This window comes from Portunus trituberculatus, chromosome 40 (genome assembly GCF_017591435.1).
Source record: "Portunus trituberculatus isolate SZX2019 chromosome 40, ASM1759143v1, whole genome shotgun sequence".
Classification (NCBI taxonomy): domain Eukaryota; kingdom Metazoa; phylum Arthropoda; class Malacostraca; order Decapoda; family Portunidae; genus Portunus; species Portunus trituberculatus.
In genome coordinates this window covers 6,662,501-6,684,384 of record NC_059294.1, presented here as the reverse complement: position 1 = coordinate 6,684,384, position 21,884 = coordinate 6,662,501, and the positions used below count along the sequence as shown (strand labels likewise).

Sequence of the window (21,884 nt, the reverse complement as noted above, 5' to 3'; positions counted from 1 at the left end):
CGGAGGATGAACACACAGAGGAGGGAAGGAGGCTGTCAGGTCAGGGAGATAGTGCATGTGGGGGGGGCAGGGGAGATGGGCGTTTGTGTGAGTTGAGTGTGTGTTTGTTTTTATGGAATGTTTGTGTATGATAGAATGCACTTGTATGTTTGGTGCATATTTTCTAATTCTCTATTCTATTTTGTTACGCTGCAGTTTTCTGTTATTCTTTTCAGGGCGTGCTCGTATGTGGCGTGGTTTTAGTGGAGGGGTGGGTAGGGTAGGTGAGGCGGTGATGTCTGGATGTGGGGCGTGTTTTTTGCGGGTACAATGTCGTGTTGTGTTGATGTGCAGGGAGGGATTGGTGTGGCAGAAATTTGCTTGTAATCTGCTAGCGTGCGGTGGTCATCGTCCCTGAGGCCGCCTCTGTGCGTACAAGTCAAGTACAATGTAGAAAACTCGCACCCTAACATGGACCCAACCGCTCCTGAAAGCGGCGGCCGTTCCCTTGTGGAGAAGCGAGCGTTAAATCTGACATTTAAAAAGTTGTTCTTAAGGCCGTGCAAAAGTTGTCGCTGGAGTGTGCCAAGTGAATGGACCTTTTTCTCTCCATCTCTCGTTTTCCTTTCCCGCACCTTATTTTTTGCCACGCCGCCTCGTCCTCACGCACACTACTCCGCCCACGAGACACGAACAGCACTGCAGCCGGAGACTCATTATTGCTAAAGGGCGCGGGAGGAAGCGATAATGAGAGCACCGACAAAGGCTCTTGAAGCGTTCCCTGCGATCAGCTAAACACTCACAGGCAGCTGAAAACTAGGGCGTGGCGCGGAGGGGCTGGAGTTACACAGGCAGGGTAAAAGAACACGGCGTGAATGGTTGTGCTGGGGACTGAAGGGGATGGCGGTAAGGGTTCGTGTGGAGTAGGGATGTGTTATGGATGGTTCCCTTTGTGGGGGAATGAAAAAATGTCAAAGGTGGTGGTGGTGATGGGTTATGTGCCTATGTGTCGGGGGCGAGTGTAAGTGTGATTGGCATGCCTTGGCCTGGTTTTCATAGTCTAGGACGCTCAGCTCAATGGAGAAAATCAGCCGGTGCACTTACAGCCCTTCTCTCACTAATCGGATATTTTCTCTATCAGCACGCCAGCGAGAGGATCGACGCCGCGCACCTGGACCTGTGGCTCCAGTGACTTGATCTCGGTCGCTCAGGCAATATAAATCGAGAATGCTAAATGGACGACGACTAATCGACTTGTCTGAGGAGTGTGGAGGACTAGCGGTGGAAGGGAAGACTGTAATCCCAATCACTACGTGGTGCTTGTTAGCCGTCGCATAGGAACTAATGCATGTATTAGGTCTGGTTTGAGTCACGTGGAAGGCAAACCACAGTGAACCTTTGTTTATGGTATAATATAGTCTTGGAAAATGGCAAGAATCAGTTTTGAAGAGCAGGTGTAGCACGTTAAGAATGAGTAGAGGACTGTAAACGCGGTGCGTTAAACTAGAAAATAAAAATTACTGTATAAGAAGCATATGACTTTGATGGCATGGATGGAAATTTAGCGACAGATGGAAAATATAGGTTAATTTGACCTTATTTTCAAGTATAGCGAGATTCAGCATTAATCAGTTAGCTCGTCCAAGCCCGCATCTTTATTTTTCCAATGTTTATCCTTTTTTTTTTTTTCGAGACTAGTCACACGATGCGGCCACAACTTGTTTGAGTCAAGTATTTCTTACATTCACTACTTTGACTGAAAAAAGGCACTCATAACAAGTCCATTTCTAATTTCCTTTCCTAATTCCAGAAAGGAAAAGGTCATCTAACCTACACAAGGGAGAAAAATATAGTAGGAAAAATCTATAGAAATTAGCAAAAATACATTTGGTATGAGCTTGATTAAAGACAAACTTGGAGATACAAAAGGGAAATGAAAAACTGTAGGAAGAGAAGAACCTTAGAAAAGAAAAGACAGAAAGCAAAGGTTGTAGGACACTTAAGATGAAATAGGTAGGAGGAGAGGGAGGAACATAAGGTGAAGACATGGAGGAAGATGAAAAGTGTAGGGCGGGATGCTGGAGAGACGGATGGGAGGAATGACTCACCATTAAGAATATGGACGACCACTTCGGCGACGGGTGCACTGCTGGGATTACAGGAGTAGGAGCCGGAGTCCTTCGGGAAAGCGCCGCGCACCAATAAGTTCGTGGTGGTGCGTGGACCCTTCTCCGTCACCACGCTCACGCCACCTCGCTCGCTGTCGTACGTGATCACCTGTTCACGCGCACACAGACATAGCAATTAATGCCTATTGTTGTGTGTGTGTGTGTGTGTGTGTGTGTGTGTGTGTGTGTGTGTGTGTGTGTGTGTGTGTGTGTGTGTGTGTGTGTGTGTGGTCAGTGTTGCTGGTGCGTAGTCAATAGTTAATCATATGTGCACTGTCATCATAATAATCACAATAAAATACAGAACACAATATTGTTGATAGTAACCACTGAGGTAATCATTCACATAAAGGCGCGACAGGATTGAGAGCGATACAACACACGCTCGCTTACCACACCCAGAGCAAATCAAAGACACACGATCAGACATTAGTGTTTCATGGCTCGTTAAATTCATCACCTCATACATTTTTTTTCCATCCAACGATCACTCCCTGTCTTTCACATACCACTGATAACCTTGCCTCAATAATAAATCAGATTACTCACCATATTTACCACACCACCGAGCAGTGAGTAATGGCTCCTGACGTGAATAAAGATGTGGTACAAGTGAATAATGTCAATATTGAAACACGGCTATTAACTGCCAGACACGTGGAGGTCCTTGCGTTATCCATCAAAACATGTTTTGTATAACGTATTGCCTTGCTTTTAATTGCCACAAAGCCGCATCTGACCATCAGTTTCTATCCATTTAGGAGTGAATAATATCGCGTCAAGGAAAAGTCTAGCGTAGGAGGTACAAACAGCTGGATACACTGGCGGTCTGTGTATGATTGATTGTATGTAAAAGGTAACGTTTACACACGACATATATTGTTCCATTTTAAAATATTCAGAAGGCCTTTCCTACCTGTCCAAATAAGAGTGAATAATGAAGCGTTAGATCTGAGACGTATACAGAAACTAGGTATGACGTTACGCTGTTCGTAACTGATAGTACGTAAGAAGCGAGTGTTACATACAATTCTTTTTAATTCTATCTAGAAATCTGTATCTGTCTATCAATCACAGAGAAAGTAATGTTTAACGCACATTATTTTCTTGCTGACACAGAAAAAAAGTACAATGGCGTTCAGTTCCTGATTGATTACACGTGAGAGTATTGGTAGTGATTGGTAGTGTGCACGTGCCTTGTGTTGGGAGACATGTAGGAAGCGTGAGTGTGCACAGGGTCACGGCGGCACGGCTGATGGATGGCGCGTCAGTCCGTACCCATAGGCAATGGATGGATACTTTTTTTTCATTTATAGATATTGGGCGTGATATTTTATGAACTAAACACGTGACGGCATTATGCACCGGAATGATGAATTAGTGTGACGGCTTCCCGTTTGGTGATGAATGAGGTGCCGTTCATTAGAGCACAAGCAGGGCCGCTCTCATGCCAGGGGAAAAAAAAGGGACAAAATAAAAGCTGATCTGTACGTATTGTGTCCTGGCAGGGAAATAAATAAACACCTGGCAGGTAAATGTAACCTTATTTTTCCCTGTATCACATTTTCGTCTCGCTGGACTGAAGGTCATGCACACCTGTGAAAATAAGGTCAGGTCTTTACGTGGAATTACCTGTGGGATCAAGGTGTTAGTTAATTCTCGTTACCTTTTCGCATTTTCCTTGTTTTTCTCTCCTCATGTGCACGATTTACTGTATGTTTCGAAAGGTCTTAGGAGTCACCAGGCACCACACGTGACTCTATTAAAGGGACCTCACCATCTCTCAACCCTTTTTCCTTCTCTTCCGATCCCTTTTCTTTTCTCATGTACACGCTTTACTGTATGTATGGAAAACTCCAAGCTCTAAGGAGTCTCTAGGTAACACATGATACTGTTATATGGATCTCCTCTCACCCCCTTCCCTTACCGGTATTTTTTACTTTCACCGGAATCAACATTACTTTTCTTTCCCTCTTCATGATATAGAGCTTCTTATTCTGAGTAAGTTTGACCCACACATACCTGTCGTAAATTGCTTATAACGCTGACAATAATTTTTTAAAGGTTTACTATTTTTTGGGGGGAACGAGCTCACCAACCACCACACCTCCGAATGTAAACAATAGGTAGGCACTGAGGAAGTAGGAACGCCGTTAAGTGTGTTCGTTCGTGTGTGCGTTTTGTCAGATCATCTACGCACGCGCGAAATCAGTGACGGTGATTGGTTCTGTTGTTTAAGCATGGAGCCACTGACCAATGAAAATAAACACAATAAATCTAGCCAATCAGAACGTTTTGCGGAGAGAAGCGACGATTTGAAATTTTTAATCAGTCTGTGGAAGGAAGATGTATGTCCGCGCAGGGTGTCGCCTTGATTATTGCCTCTATCGCCAAATTTTACGAAGAGAAATGAGGCAGACTTCATATTAACTTCAAAGTAAGGTTAGACGATATTTTTTTCCTCTCGCGATAATCAACATGACTTTTCTTGAGTAAAAAATCAATCACCCTTTCCCTGCCTCTCTCTTTTCATTCTCTTACCTTTTCTTCTCTTTTTTTCTCCACTATTTTCCTTCCATGTCCTATCGTCCCCATGTCCCCAGTCCCGTCACTATCAAGGTGGTGGAGGTAAAGGATTGAATTTGAAGTCGTTTAGGGAGGGCTGGCTGGCGATTCTGTGTGTGCTGGAAGACCAGGTGATGCTATGAAGGGTAAAGTGATTGGCCAACTAACCTCTGCGTCCTGTGCATTCATTTCACTTCACTTCATTAGTTGAGTTTGAACTGTATTTAGCTTCACCATTCATTACACTTTTTACACCAAATCGTTACGTAAAGTACATTCGATAAATAACGTTTGTTTGTTTTTTTTTTTTTTTTTTTTTTTTTTTTACGGGGGTCGAAGTATTTAAATGGCCCGAAGAGAAGAATATACGTACCTATGAAAGAGCGTTCATGTTGCACGGTTATCGGACCTGGAATTACGGTGCCTATTAAGGGAGGTCAGAATTTATGTGGTGGTTCGCCTGAGCTAGTAATCAATGCCGCCAATAAATAGCTTGTCGATGGGGCAGGGCATGCAGGACGCTCGCTTTCCAGAGGCCTCCTACTCTCCTAACCCTTCCCTTCCACGTTCCCACTGCTGTTACTACTTGTGTTGTTGCTTCTGCTGCTCTACTCGTCCTTTGTTGACTGACTGATAACTGCTGCACGTCTAACATAACCTTATCCAAAAACCTTCTGCTCTCCTACTCTCCTTCCCCATCCCTCCCTCGTTCCCACTGCTGTTACTACTTGTGTTGTTGCTTCTGCTGCTCTACTCGTCCTTTGTTGATTGACTGATAACTGCTGCACGTCTAACATAACCTATACATTCATTCCCTGCTGTCTGTTTGTCCGTGCTGAAGAGAGGTAGTCACTTGGTACTGATAAAGAATGGTCATGCCACCCACGTCCAACATAACCTATATATTATTACCTTCTGTCTGTTTGTCTGTCTTGCCGGGGCTTAGTCACTTGGTACTGGGGGCGAATGGTTCTCAGATTATGCCTCTCAGATGATACTCAAGACAGAGCGGGCTGAATGCAAATAACCCTGTTTTCTATGCGTGTCTCTTCCATTGCTGCTTCAAATGCTCTGTTACTCTTTGTGGCCGAATGAAAGCGCTGCATTAAGGCATGTCACTGGGGTTATGGTGGTGGTGGTGGTGGAAGTGGTGGGGGTGGGGAGGAAGGGGGATATAATGGCCTTGATTCTCTGTTAATGAGTAGTGTCTGTCTTTTGGTGCAATATATCATAACTCAGTAAAATTGGTAATTGTTCGTGTGTTTCTGCTTTTTTTGTGTTTTTATCTTTTTTTCGAGAGCGGCTCATTGGTGACGAGTTTGAATCACAGGCTAGCACACCGGAATGGACGTGAGGAGTCTTAATGATAAGCAAATATTTGGTATCGGCTTGTTGCTCTGGCGTACGAAATGGCTCCTGTGTGAATTGTAGTGCCAAGGGAAATATTTACTGTTCATTTGGTTATGGGACACTTTGTTTTTGTTCATTTCTTGTTTTTTTTTTATTTTATCCTGGGATCAACTCCATATTTGCGTCAGGATTACCGTGTTTTTATGTTTTGTTTGTGGGATTAAACGCCTTTATACTGTTGATTTAGGGGTGATTGTGGTGATGGTGGTGGTGGTGGTGGTGGTGGTGGTAGCGGTAGCATGGTCAGGTAAAGCAACTTTGGATACTCTCTCTCTCTCTCTCTCTCTCTCTCTCTCTCTCTCTATATATATATATATATATATATATATATATATATATATATATATATATATATATATATATATATATATATATATGAAGATTTTCGAGACGGCTTCCTGCAGGCCATGCATACTTTTTTCTTGTTTTCTTTCATCCATGAGTCGCTTTGTTTCCCTTGGCCACGTGTTTTTTTTTTTTTTCTTTGCGTCATTCTAAAACTAGTTTTTTTCCTTCCTCGTGCGTGCTTTTAAATTTTTCTCGTTATTTTTATCCTTCCTGCAGCTTTATTGTTTCATTCAAAGTGTTTTTCCACTTCACGTTCACCGATTCAAATCTGAGATTGATTTGAGTTTCTTTTCCTAATTTTATCAATATATATATATATATATATATATATATATATATATATATATATATATATATATATATATATATATATATATATATAGATAGATAGATAGATAGATAGATATATAGATATATATATATATATATATATATATATATATATATATATATATATATATATATATATATATATATATATATATATATATATATATATATATATATATATATATATATATATATATATATATATATATATATATATATATATATATATATATATATATATATATATATATATATATATATATATATATATATATATATATATATATATATATATATATATATATATATATATATATATATATATATATATATATATATATATATATATATATATATATATATATATATATATATATATATATATATATATATATATATATATATATATATATATATATATATATATATATATATATATATATATATATATGTTTTATTGTATTTTACTTAGTTCATTAATTTTCATTTAAATCTTTATTTATTTTATATGTATAATTACTTTACATACATTCACTTATTCATATATATAAATATGTGACTTTTCATTGTTTCTTGTTATTTTATTTCCAAGTGTGTTTTTATTTTCGCAATTCATTTCTTCTTTGTTCTGTAAATGGATTCTTTTCATCCTGCTCCTTTTTTCGTGAGGGGACTGACTTTTCTTTCAGATATATCGTCGCTTGTTTTCCAGCATCGCCTCTCACCTTCACGTTTCCTGTGGGCCTTGTGTTTTGTTTATTTATCGTCCATTTGAACTCTCTCTTTGTTTCCGTCACACAGTATACCTCACCTGTACATTTCCTCACATACTGTACCGCGGGAAATCTTCAATCATAATCATCAACGTCGTCCCTGAAATCATCTCCTCCTCCTCCTCCACCTCTCACATCCTCCTCTCATTTCTCCTTAATACATTTTCTCCATCTGTCGCTTCCATCACTCCTACTTTGGCAATGGTCGAAGCCTCCTCCTCCTCCTCCTCCTCCTCCTCCTCCTCCTCCTCCTCCTCCTCCTCCTCCTCCTCCTCCTCCTCCTCCTCCTCCTATTGTACATTACCTCTTCCTTATTCCTCTGCTTCACTCTTCCTTTCATCTCAACAGCTAAGCAAGTGTTTGGCCTCGTGATCAGTACAGTGATTCCTCCTTTTCTTCCCCTTCAACTTCTACTCTCTCTCTCTCTCTCTCTCTCTCTCTCTCTCTCTCTCTCTCTCTCTCTCTCTCTCTCTCTCTCTCTCTCTCTCTCTCTCTCTCTCTCTCTCTCTCTCTCTCTCTCTCTCTCTCTCTCTCTCTCTCTCTCTCTCCTTCTTCTCTCTCTCTCCTCTCTCCTCTCTCCTCCTCCTCCTCCTCCTCCTCCTCCTCCTCCTCCTCCTCCTCCTCCTCCTCCTCCTCCTCCTCCTCCTCCTCCTCCTCCTCCTCCTCTTCTTCTTTCATCCCCCTCCGCATCTTTTTTGCCTCCTCCTCATCTCCCTTTCATATGCTGCTGTCATCTTCTCTTTTCTCATCTCTTTTCTTGGCTTATCTCACATTTCTTACGACTTGCTTTCATATTTTCTTGACACTTGAGTGATTATTTTTCTCTCTCTGTCTCTCTTATTGGAATCATTTTGACACTCCTGAAAAGCTTCGTCATTTTATGGGGTATATATATTTTTACTTCTTATTATGTGCATATTCTTTTTTTTTTTTTTTTTTTTTTTTTAGGAAATAAGATGCAAGATGTAAGAAAGAAAAGCCATGTAAGTCTCAAACTCATTTGGTATTACGTAGGAATATGTACATTTTGCTATGCTTATTTTTATGGTCTAGGCAAGAGAAAGGTTCTGACAAAAAGGATCCAGTGAAAGTGGCAGCTCCTATAATGAACATTCAAAAGGAGAGAATCAATCGAAATTTTGAGACTAACACAAAACTAAATTGAGAAGTAAGAGTTAGGGAAAAATGTTAAGTCTTTCAATACAATACGAAATACTAAGAAAGACAAGAAGTAATGCAAGAAATTTTCAAAGGCATGAGTGAGAAATTAGGCGATTGAGAGAATATATTTTGCAATTTTTACGCAGTTTAAACCGTGGAAGTGGCTGTAGAACAAGTAAACATGTTTTAGAGTGATTAGTGACCAAGGAAACACTTACCAAATAGCAATCAACCCCTTCAGCACTGGATCACATTCTTACTTTGATATTTCTGTACGATTAGACAATATTATTCACATTAAGAAGGGCCTACGGATGTCAGAAGATTAATGGCTACAATCTTCACTACTTTTATCCCCAAAATAAACTCCAGAAGCTGTATAAAATCACCAAATAGTAAGCAGAATGAATATGGAAGCGGGTCATGGTATTCAAGAGGTCAAGGAAGACGTCCTTACTGAATTAGTTGAATCATAAAGAGCTAAGCAACAGGTTTTAGAAAAGTTTCGTGGGAGGAGAATGAATGTGGATGCGTGAAGTAATACCGGCGGGACGACTACATTTTGAACACTACGGCGACATTGCAACCCTGATAGTGTCAATTAAAGCGGGAAGAGATGCACTCCGGGAAAGCAAAATGGTGGTGAGGTGTTTGTTTGTTATGATATTGCAGAGAGAGAGAGAGAGAGAGAGAGAGAGAGAGAGAGAGAGAGAGAGAGAGAGAGAGAGAGAGAGAGAGAGAGAGAGAGAGAGAGAGAGAGAGAGAGAGAGAGAGAGAGAGAGAGAGAGAGAGAGAGAGAGAGAGAGAGAGAGAGAGAGAGAGAGAGAGAGAAACACAAAAATGGATCATAATTGTCTATGTACCTGAGAGACAGGAGAACAAATTTGAAAGAGATCTAATGGAAATGTGTAAAAGGGAACGTGTACAGGAAGACAAAGGGAGGATGGGATGGAATAATTGAAATGAGAGAGAGAGAGAGAGAGAGAGAGAGAGAGAGAGAGAGAGAGGAAGGGAGGTAAAAATTCTATCATGTTATATTGTATGTCTAAAGGTTATATGCACGTACATAACTTGGTGAGGGAGACTGACTGAGAGAGAGAGAGAGAGAGAGAGAGAGTGAGAGTGGGAGAGTGCCATCCATATTTGGGCGGGATATTTAGTGAGCGCACAACTTTCATCTTTGCCGGGAATGTGCGAGCGCGTGTGAGTGTGCAGATGTTACTGTTTCCTGCCTAATTAATGGGGAAGATCTGCAGGGTGAGGGGCGAGCGAATTGGCTTAGGCGCGATTTACAAGGGAGGGAAATTGAAGGTGGACGAGATGAACGGCGCGCTGATGGAAACGACTTGAGAAATGAGCCCGCCACCTGGCCAGAAGGAACCACCCGTTACTCTACTTAAAACCTACTGCCTGCCCGGGGAGTTGGTAGCCTAGGAAATGATGCTGTAGAGGTTAAAACATAGTGAATAGTTGATTAATTGTTTTTTGAGCCGCAGTGACGAGATCATATTGCGACAGGATGTGTTGGTAAAGGGTGTCACTAAAGATATGAAAGGTGTTAACTCCTTTTCTAATCGGACGTATTTTTACCTTTAATTTTAGGTACAATTAAAGCGATTTTATTTTTTTATTAGCAACGGTCAATGGAGGTGAAAATATTAATAGCCAGAGTTTTCAATATTATATTCCCAACATTAGTTTCTGAAGCTGTATAAAATCAAATAGTAAGCAGAATGAATATGAAAACGCGTCATAGCACTGAACGTGTTAAAAATGAGACCAGTAATGAAAATGTTCGGAAAATACATGGAATTATCTCACTCTTATGATATTAAAACAATAATACACCAAGATTAAGTTGCAGTTTCTCAAAAAAGAGTAGGTAAATAATTAAAAAAAGGCTTCAAAGGAAAAGTTTACCAGTTATTGTGGTGGAAAACGTAACGTGAGAGTAAGGAGACATTACTGCAACACACTGAAAAACTCACTCATGTTTCACACGTCGTGGCGGTCCTCTCCTGCCGCTAAGAGCAGGAGGAGGAAAGAAGAACAACAAAAAAAAAAGCACAAAAAAAGTCAAGTGAATTTGGATCCGGAAGCGAAGTGAGGTGGTGAGTGGACAGAGGAAAACAAAGTACAGACGTGGTAAGAAATCGAGCAACCTTCTCTGTTATTTTCCAGTTACTTTTGTGTTTTGTCTCCATCGCCATTCCTCTGGTACAGTAAGAATTCTCAGTTTCAGTATTTTCAAAGAGTTTTTCAGCAGATCAGAAACTGAGATTAATTAAGGGAAACACAATAAACACAGAAAAAATAAGTTCAGGTGTTTTTTGTCTCCATCGCCATTCCTCTGATACAGTAAGAATTCTCAGTTTCACGTTTTTCAAAGAGTTTCTCAGCAGATCAGAAACTTGAGACTAATTAACGGAAACACATTAAACATAGAGAAAATAAGAGCAGATTTTCGTTTTGTTTCCATCGCTATTCCTCTGATAAAGTAAAAAAAAAAAAAAAAAGTAAATCTCAGTTTCAGGATTTTTAGAGATTCTCAGCAGATCAGAAACTTGAGCTTAATCCCTACAGTACTGGGACGCACATTTACCTTGAGTTTTGGGTGTGATTAGACGATTTAATGACATTAGAGAGAGTCAATGGAAATTATAAGATTAATGGCCACAGTCTTCAACATTTTAATCCCCCTACAGAAAGTTTCTCAAGATATGTAAATTCTCCAAATAGCAGTCGGAATGAATATGGAAACACGTCATAATACTGAAGAGGTTAAGGTACACACAATAAACACACAGGAAACAAGTGCAGGTTTCCTCGACTGTTGTCCATGAATACGCAAGTTTGTAATTGAGAAAATGAGGCGCCACGCTCCCAAAGACAAAGTTGGGTAGCGGCGCGGCAAAAGAGAATGAATATTTGATTTTAGCTCGCAACTACAACGGGGTCATATGGCGCCAGGCAAAGATGACTAGGAAATTTTTAAAAAGGAAGAAAGTGTGTGTCATGGTGCCTCAAGAGCCGCAGGAAGGGAAAAAAAGGAAGACCAGGGAGTTAATTGTTACAGATCAGGAGGAGGTGAAGGTGCTGGCAGTTGGGTAGACATTAGGTAAGAAGAAACAATTGGGTCTGTACAAAGAGAAAGAGAGCGAAAGGGAGAGAGAGAGGGAGAGAGAGAAAGAGTGTGAGGGGGAGGGAGAAGAAGAGGGAGACGAGACAAAACAAGACGAGATAGATAAAAAGCATAACGGACACAAAGACAAAAGTTGATCTAAACACACGCAAATAAAACAGGAAATGGAAATTTAAGAGCCCAAAAAAAAAAAAAAAAAAACGTGAGACTATGAGCTAGAGAGAGAGAGAGAGAGAGAGAGAGAGAGAGAGAGTGAGAGTGAGAACGAGATTATGACAGAGTGAATGAAGGAGGTAAGAGCCCTAAACTTTTTTTGTCCCCAGCGTCTCAGGAATAAAAGTAAAAATGTAATGACAGAAGGTTCATGCGCGTTATCTCTCAAATTGGCCACTGCCGGTGAAATGGAATAGAAGAGAGGAGAGAAAGAGGGAGGAGAAGAGAGAAATAAAGGGAGACGTGAATGAAGAAAGAAATATTATAGGAAAGAAATGAAAACCTAGAAAACCCTTGCATGTAAGAGGAGAATAAACAAATATTTCCTTGTCACTCCTTTTATTTTTCCTCCCTTTCGTTTAATTTGATCATTTTCTACCCTATGAAAAAAAATGAAATGAAGAAAGATATATTATAGGAAAGAAATGAAAATCTAGAAATCCATTGTATGTAAGAGGAGAATAAATGAATCTTATCTTTTCACTTTTTCTTTTCTTTCTCTCTCTCTTTATTTCCCTCATTCCCCACCCTGTCTCTTTCCGCCCTTCGCTTCTTTACTCCTCCTTTTCCTCTATTTTCACTACCTCTTCCGTTCCTTCCTCTTTCCATTTACACTCCCTTCTCTTTACCTTATTTCTCTTCTCTCACATCCCTTTCTCGTCATCACTAGCTACCTCCTCCTCTCTTTCCTTACTTCCTTTCCCTACTTTTGTTCTTTATCTCCTCTCACCTCCTACTCTTCACTCCTAAGTTTCTCTACTCTCACTTCCCCATTCTCGTCACCACTACCTTCTACTGCCTTTCCTTACTTTCTTTTTCTCTACTTTTATTATCTTTCCTTTCACCCCGTACTCTTTACTCTTAAGACCCTCACGCTGCTCCCCACAAGGCTAGTGTCCCCACCATCCCAGGAGACACAGGGAGGAGGAGCCTGTGATTGTCTTCCACACCCTGCAGATGACCGGCCACTGGAGAGATGGGAAGACAAAACACATCACACCTTCTCCCTGGTATATGGTGGACTGACACACAGACAGGCATAGGTAGATAAGAATAGACACATGGATGAGTTGATTGATGGATGAATAGACGAACGGAGGGACAGAGAGACTACATTGATTGAAATATAGATTGATAGATGGATAGATTTAACCTTACGTGTCTTTTTTTTTTTTTTATTGTTTTATTTTGTTCAAATTGAGACAGAGAGACTAGACTGATTAGAATATAGATAGATAGACGAATAGATTTAACTTCACATGTCTTTTCTTTTCTTTCTTTTGATTATGCTCAAGTTAATGGGAACGGTAGGTAAATGAATGGGTTTATTTCTACTTTATGTGTCCTCATACCAAACTTCTTCAGTTCCTCACAATATATAAAAAAAATAAATGAAATAGAGACGAACCGAACGTATGGGAATAGTTGATAGAAGGAAGGTTTAACTTGGTATCTTAACACGCCCTTCATGTCTGGCTGAGTCGGGCTTTCCCTCCTGCTGGTGTATTGCTCAGCAGTAGTCCTCACCTCACCCAGGCGCCTCCATCGATTAGTTTGGCTTCTGTGTTTTTTTTATTAATTTTTTTATGTGTGCCATTTTAGTGATCAACGAAATGAAACGAGTCTAATTCCTCCCTTTTTTTTTTTTTTTTATTATCAACTTATTTCTCTCAAAAATTTGTTAAAAAAGTGGAGTATCTTTTTTTTTTTTTTCGCTCATGTGCCTCCATCGATCTGTTTGGCTATTGTGGTATTTTCTTTATTCGTTTTTTTCTTTTTCTTTTTCTTGTTTTTCAATGTGTGTTATTCTAGCGATCGACGAGATGAAACGAGTCTAATTCCTTCCATTTTCCTTCTTTTATCATTTTGTTTCTCTCAAGAATTTGCTGAAAAGTGAAGTGTTTTTTTTTTTTTTTGTGGTTATTGTGGTACTTTTTATTCGTGTTTACTTTTCTTTGTTGTATTTTTTTTAGTATGCGCCATTTCAGTGATCGACGGTATAAAAAGAGTCTAATTCCTTCCACTTTCTTTGGTTTTTTCATAACTTGTTTCTCTTCAAAATTTGCTGAAAGAAATATTTTTTTTTTCATCGCCAGGCGCCTCCATCGATCAGTTTGGCTATTGTGGTATTCTTAATTTTTTTTTTCTTAGTTTTTCATTTTAATGTGCGCCAAACGAGTCTTATTCCTTCCATTTTCCTTTTTTTTTTAACATTACTGAGAAAGTGGAGTATTTTTTTTTTTTTTTTTCGGTAAGGTGTATGTACATTTTTTTTTTTCAGTTACTCAGTTTGCCATCCTCTTCACACCCTTTGTTTGTTTTTCACGCTGTGTCAACCCTTTCACTTCTTTTCTTTTTGTTTCTCTGCACGTATGGTTTTCGTTTTTTATCCAGTTTTCTTTACCCTCCTTTTTATTTACCTAAACTTTTATTCTCTTTACATATATTTTTTGTTGATAGAATTGTTGTATTCATTTGGTTTTCTTGCCAGATATATTTTTTTATTGATGTCTCTCTCTCTCTCTCTCTCTCTCTCTCTCTCTCTCTCTCTCTCTCTCTCTCTCTCTCTCTCTCTCTCTCTCTCTCTCTCTCTCTCTCTCTCTCTCTCTCTCTCTCTCTCTCTCTCTCTCTCTCTCTCTCTCTCTCTCTCTCTCCATGAAGGTTATTTCTTGCTTTCTACCTTCTGCTTTTCCATTTTTTTTAAACCTCTTGTTTTTACTCTCCATCAGATAGGTATATTTTTCCTTTTTCCCTATTCTTCCCTCGTCTCTTTTCTGATGGATCGGTGTTTTTTGCATTCACTTCTTTCAGTATCCAACTTTTCCATCCGTTTACATCCTCCCATTTTTCTATATATATTTTTTTCCAGCGTTTTGGCAATCTGTACCTTTTTTTCATTTTATTCTGACCCGCATTGGTAAAGTTCTCGTTTTTTTCGCAGTCTCCTCCCGAGGGTGGTTGGCGGTCCGCTTTGGCGCCAAGGACGAGTCGCTGTCATGATAAAAACGCTCCATCATTAGTGCGCTCCGGATACTCATTAACAGACCGGTGGCTTCTCTGTCATTAAGGGGGATGCGTGGGGAAAGAAAGGGAGGGAGGAGAAGGCTGAGGGAGGGAGTGAGGGAAAGACTGGGAGAGTTTGGATCTGGAAGGGGAATCTGGAATTGTGGTTTAAGAGGCTCTAGATATATTTTTCTTCTCTTTTATTTTTCTGTCTCTCTCTCTCTCTCTCTTTTTTTTTTGCCGGAGCACCATCCATATGTGTGTGTTGTAGGTAGGTAAGTTTCTCTCTCTCTCTCTCTCTCTCTCTCTCTCTCTCTCTCTCTCTCTCTCTCTCTCTCTCTCTCTCTCTCTCTCTCTCTCTCTCTCTCTCTCTCTCTCTCTCTCTCTCTCTCTCTCTCTCTCTCTCTCTCTCTCTCTTCCCCTCTTTCTCCCTCAAACTAACTAACCAACACCTCTACCCCTCTAACCCAGTGTCGAGTAACAAATTGTTAATAAATAAAAGTAAGGGAACGAAAAAACGACACGAAAAAATCCCAAAACTTAGAGGCGGTGACAAAGAAGTTGATGGTGCTGTTGACGAAGAGTGGAGAGAGAGAGAGAGAGAGAGGGGGTATGGGGAAGACTAAGACCACCTCTCTACTAGCAAGATTTAACCAGTACTCTCAGTCATTCATACCTTTCTGTGGTAAACTCTAGAACTCCCTGCCTGTGTCTGTATTTCCAACTTCCTATGACTTGAGTTCATTTAAGAGGGAGGCCTCAAGACATTCATCACTGTATTTTGGCTAACACTGTCTGATCTGTAAGGGAACTGGCAACTAAATGGGCCTTTTTTAGAACTATTTTATTGACCTTGGCCAGTTTTTCGTTCATACATAAAAGAATAAAAAGAAAAAGAACATTATGAACATGAAAGAAATTGAATTGATATTGAAAGTACAGAGTGACAAGACCGACATGCTTCTGACCTTATTGTTGTGTTTCCAAATGACGTAAGATGGCGGTTTGGGCGTGTAGTCCACCACGCAGGTCAGGTTGATGTTGCTGCCCCGGTTGATGAATACGTCCGGGCCCCCAAATATGGTCGTTTTGGGCTCTGTAGGGGACGAGAGAGAAAGCCACTGTGATAGGGAGAAAGATTGCCACAAAAAAAAAAGGAAAGGGAGGGAAGGAAAAAAGAAAGGGAGGAGATGTGTGTGGTAGAGTGGTAAAAGAGACATAGTGGTGATGGGAGGAAGTTACATTGTGAAGAGAGAGTTTTACTGGGTCGAAGGCGTCCTGCTGGTGAAAAATGGGTCCTTTCGTTTAGTTTTCGTTGGAGCATCCTTTGAAAAATATATGGAAGGAGGATTGGGTGTAGTTCCTAGCGGTGGAAAGAGAGAGAGAGAGAGAGAGAGAGAGAGAGAGAGAGAGAGAGAGAGAGAGAGAGAGAGAGAGAGAGAGAAAGATATGAGACAAAATCTAAACCTCAAAACAAGACATCGTTATCACATCCAAATTCTTAGTTTTCTCACCAAATTCCTTACAGCATCCCATCGCTTTCATTTATCTATTCACCTACTTATCTTTACTATTTATTTAAGTAACACTGAAACAAGAATTAGACCACGGTACTGAAACATTCCAAGGGACGCCTAAAAACATGTGGCGAGGTGTTTCTTGGAGCAATAGCCGGCGGGGAGTTAGCGAGGGTGTTGCAGGCCTCCGAGGGGCGGTGCAGGGGCGAGGCGTTGCAGGCCTTCTACCTCCTTAATGTGGCTAATTAGGGAGACTTATGAGGTCATAACTCCGCAACAGTTCTCAGTATTGGCTCCGTGGGACTGAGAGAAAGGTGTGTCGTGTCCCCTGTGATAACGCGGCGGCTGGAACACGCACACAAACACACGTACACATACACATAGAGACAAACGGACGTGCACACTTTATTGCTCATCATCTCCTGCCACCCTCACATTCCTTAGAAGAAAAGAATATGAAATGTCAAGATACAGGAAAATAAGAGATAAGATTTGTTATGTCTCCAAAGCAATGTCCCATCATAAACAAGAAAATTTGCTTCTGTGGGATTAAAAAACAAAAAAAGTAGAAAATAAAAGAATAGAAAAATAAGAAAAAGCTTGACTCTTTTCTCCAAAGCAATACAAAAAAAAAAGTTTGCTTGTATGGGTAAAAAAAAGTAAAGACAAAAAGACTAAAAAAATAAGGAAAAGCTTGTTGACTCTTTTCTCCAAAGCAATGACAAGAAAAAAATAAGAAAGTTTGCTTTTATGGGGTAAAAAAATAGACAATAAAAGACAATGAAATATGTAAAAGCTTGACTCATTTCTCCAAAGCAATGGAAAAAAAGAAAATTTGCTCCTATGGGATAAAAAAAAAGTGAAAAAAAATATGAGACCAGAAAAAAAAAAAAAAAAAACAGGCAACAGTACACAACAACATTCATTCCCTTCAAGAAATTTTTATACCTTTCGTTTATTTCACCCTTACTCAAGTTTGTTTTCCCTCTTGGCTTGTAAATCATTTGTGAGCTCCCTAACCCGAACCAAGGAGACTCCACCACTACCATCACCACTACCACCACCACCACCACCATCAGCCATGCCTCGTGCTCTTCCTATACCTTGAGACGAACGAGACCTTTCAACGCCTTGTCGTGTATGTGACGCAGGTGACGACACTGGAGAGGGACTGGAGTGAAAAAGGCAAGGAATAGAGGTGACGGGGAAGGACTGGAGTGAAGGGATGATAGGAGAGAAGGGGGAGGAGGGAGGGAATGTTTGTTGCCGTCTAAATGGAAGATGTTACGAGGAAGAGCAGGTGATAAGGGAAAACGAGGGAATCGCTGTTTGATGAGGACCCTAAAAGTAATAGAAAACGTCCTTCCGGAGCAAGGAATACGAACGGGAGAGGGATTGTGTAAGAGGAGGAAGAACAGGAGGAGGAGGAAGAGGAGGAGGAGGCGGAAGAGAAGGAAGATGAAGATAAAAAGATAGGAGAAAAAAGGAAAAGAAGAGGGAGAGGAGGAATGAAGCTTGTGGTAGTGTAGATACTGAAAAAAAGAAAATCGTGAGGCTTAAATTATCGACGGAAAATAAAATATGTAAAAAAAAGCGAGGGATAGAATCACTGAGGGAATCTTGAGGAGGAGAGACAGGAGTGCAAAAGGAATATAAAGGAAGCTCAAACAGCAACAGATCTTGAGTTCCTTACTAGGTTGCTCGGGTATCTATTCTATTAGTGATAGAAACAGGATAACACAGGACAAGGCTCCCCACATGCCACCCTCCAGCCAAATGTGTTTATTATTCAGGAGGAGGAGGAGAAGGAAAAGGAAGAGGAGGAGGAGGAGGAGAAGGAAGAGGAAGAGGAGGAGGAGGAGAAGGAAGAGGAGGAGGAGGAGGAGGAGGAGGAGGAGGAGTAGCAGCGGTAGGAAGGGTCAAGGTAAGAAGCGAGGGCGTCATTGAGGGCTGGCGGCGCTTGATGATCGCGTCTCACACCGCTCAACATTTTCCGGGCGCTAGAACTCACCAGGTTATATTTTGAGATGCGACCTTTATGTTCCTATTGTGTTCCAGGTGTGTGTGTGTGTGTGTGTGTGTGTGTGTGTGTGTGTGTGTGTGTGTGTGTGTGTGTGTACGTTTTCATCCTTCCTGACATGTACGTAAGTGTGGATGATTCATGTACATAATTCCTGGACGACTAACTTTTTTTTTCACCATCGTTTGCATATTTAATTAATGTAAAGCCACTTCCTCCTCATTCTTTTTTAAACACCACCACGACCACTACCACCACCATCTCCACCACCACCACCACCACCAACCACCACCACCACCACTCAGCTGCGGTGGACTAATACCTTCAGCAAATATGAGGTTTTCTTCCTACCGTTTCGAATTTCCAAACACGAGGCGACTTGTGTTAATGGCGACTAATTACGGACGACTTCACTTAATTCCGGTCATAAATATTGTTCTGAACACTCACCCGATCGTGTTTCAGGGTCCCTTAAAGTAGAAGGACACGTGAGGTTCAATAAATAGTTCCATGGCTTTTGTTCTTTTTCTTTGCATTATTTTTTCATACTTGCATATAATTTCCTCCGTTTTCTATTTTCTTAGGTATGGAGGTACAATTTTTACTTAAACCTCCACGTTATTTCCTCTTAATAAAGACTAGAGAGAGAGAGAGAGAGACTCAGGACTCGGCTGAATAGCTTGATAATGTTCTCTCTCCCTATTTTTCTTACGTTTTTTTTTTTTTTTCATTATTTTTTGACCTACAGACAATTCTATTTTTTCATAGGTAGCGGTACAATATTTCTTTAAACCTCTACGTTATTTCCGCTTAATAAGAACTCAGGACTCGGTTGAATAGGTTGATAATGTTCTCTACCCTATTTTGACTATTATTTTTTGGTGATATTTTTACTTTAGACCTACACACAATTTCCGTTTAACAAGGACTGACGTGAAAATATGTCAAGGAATGTTCTTGTCTTGGGGTGGGAACAAATGAGGCGGTTGGTCGCTTTGTGTGGCGCATCGGAGAGTCTTTCTGCAGCCTTAATTAACTTATTCGCCCGCTAATGTACCACGCAAGATGAGGACGTCGAGCAATGAGAGTTAATTATTGGCTTTTTTTGACTCATTCATTCTTTTTTTTTTTACACAACAGACACAACGCTGAATACGATCGTGTGTGTGTGTGTGTGTGTGTGTGTGTTTAGGACATGATGCTAAAACACACACGCACACACACACACACACACACACACACACACACACACACACACACACACACACACACACACACACACACACACGTGCCTCATCCTCTTCATGTTCCTAACTATTGTCCTCCTCCTCCTCCTCCTCTTTCTCCTCCTCCTCCTCCTCCTCCTCCTCCTCCTCCTCCTCCTCCTCCTCCTTTTTCCCCTCCTCCTCCTCCTCCTCCTTCCCCGTCCTTCTCCTTCTCCTTCTCTTCATGTCTATTTTTGCCGCCATATCCTGATCCTCTGTCTTTAATTTTCTCTCCTGTTACTCCTCTTCCCTCATCTCCTCCTCCTCCTCCTGCAGAAGCGTCCTGGAGTGCTTGGATGGTACAAGACCTTGAGATACAAGCAAACGACATCTCCCTCATAACCGTAAAAAGACGAAGTGCCCATAAACTCTCGATGGGAAATTGCGATTGTGGTGATAAATACTTCGGTGTATAATGTGGCTGAAAAAATACTACCCAATTACAGCGTTTCGGACTCGTGTTTTTAGTGCCTGGCTGGGGAGGAGAGGTGAAGAGAGGGGATGAATACAGGGGATGAATAGAGAGTGGAAGCGAGCGTTACTGGGGTGGTTTAAGAGGTGTTTGGAGGGTGTTTATCAGTAATACAGCAAGATATCTTCATGTCTTCTTATATCAGTTGTTGGTGTGAAAATGTGTTATTTGAGTGTTATAAGATGTTTGGGTGATGTATTAATCCTTTCGCTTCCAGACAGGTTTTTTTTCTTCTTTAATGCCTATAAGTTTTTAACACTTTATAGGTTCTCGTTAGTATTTTTCCCGCTAAAAGAAGAAAATTACCTAATGTTTTCCCTCTTCTCTAACCTCCATCTCTCTGCTAACAGTTTTTATAGTGATACTAAGGATGAGGAAGGATGATCATACCAAATGGAAGGGTTGGGGAGATATTTTCACCTCACACATATTTATTGTTGGTGTGAGTTGATTCTCTATATAGTAATGATTTAATAAACACACACACACACACACACACACACACACACACACACACACACACACACACACACACACACACACACACACACACACACACACACACACACACACACACACATCGCAAGCGAATAAGAATATATGGAGTGAAGAGGCAGGCTTTCCTTCACGTCCTCCTTTTCCTCTGATTCCTCCTCCTCCTCCTTCATCAAACTCTTGCGAGGTCTTTTCCTCCCTCCAGTCACATTCGTCTGCATAAAGCAGTCAGGCCGGAGAGGAGGGACAGCCACGCAGCTCCTCTCTCTCTCTCTCCTCGTTCCACAGAGGCCACGGCGCCACCCTCCATCCCTGGCTGACGCGGGTTGCAAGTGATCGGTAACCAGAGTTGAGTGACTGATGGTCCGGCTCGGTTGAACGAGAGCTATGGGCGGGAGGGGACCAGAGGGGACGTTAGGGGGCGTCAGGGGGCGTGAGGAACGAGCCATGGTGGGAAGAATAGGAGAAGAAGGAGGTACAGCAGGGGAGAGATGAGGTAGGAGGGATAACGTGACGAAAAGTGAAGGGAAAGGAAGAGTAACCGCAGAGAAGATGAGAAATAGTTGCAAGGAACATTGAAGCCAAATGGGAATAACAAGGAAAGATAGGAGAAGGGAAAGCATAATGGTAACGAAAGAAGAAGACATGTAGGAAGAATTTCACGGAGAAAGAAAAGGAGGAGGAGGTTAGGAAATGTGAAGATGGAAAAGTAGGGACAAAAATGAAAAAAAAAATAGATAGATAGATAGATAGAGAGAGAGAGAGAGAGAGAGAGAGAGAGAGAGAGAGAGAGAGAGAGAGAGAGAGAGAGAGAGAATGCGGAAAAAGAACGAAAGAAGAAAGGTGAAAAGATATATAAAAATGAAGAAGATAAGATGTAAAAACAGAGGTGGATGGCGAGGCATCTTTCCGAGGACCCAAGAAGAAGGTAAAGACCAGCGGAGGGGAATAATCCTAGAGAAGACTGAAGGCCCAGGGCAGGAGTAGGAGGAGGAAGAGGAGGAGGAGGGGTGCAGGAGGAGG

The 21,884-nt window shown here is 40.9% G+C and overlaps 1 protein-coding gene across 1 annotated transcript in view; it reads right to left on the bottom strand.

The window, feature by feature from the left end:
* LOC123516130 (protein amalgam-like) overlaps positions 1–21,884 on the bottom strand; it is a 177,443-nt gene that overhangs the window by 4,619 nt on the left and 150,940 nt on the right. The window contains exons 5-6 of the mRNA XM_045275238.1: positions 16,061–16,188; positions 2,088–2,256 (exon numbers count right to left, since the gene is read on the bottom strand). Coding sequence (XP_045131173.1) covers positions 2,088–2,256; positions 16,061–16,188 — 297 coding nt within the window. The remainder of the gene's footprint in view (positions 1–2,087; positions 2,257–16,060; positions 16,189–21,884) is intronic.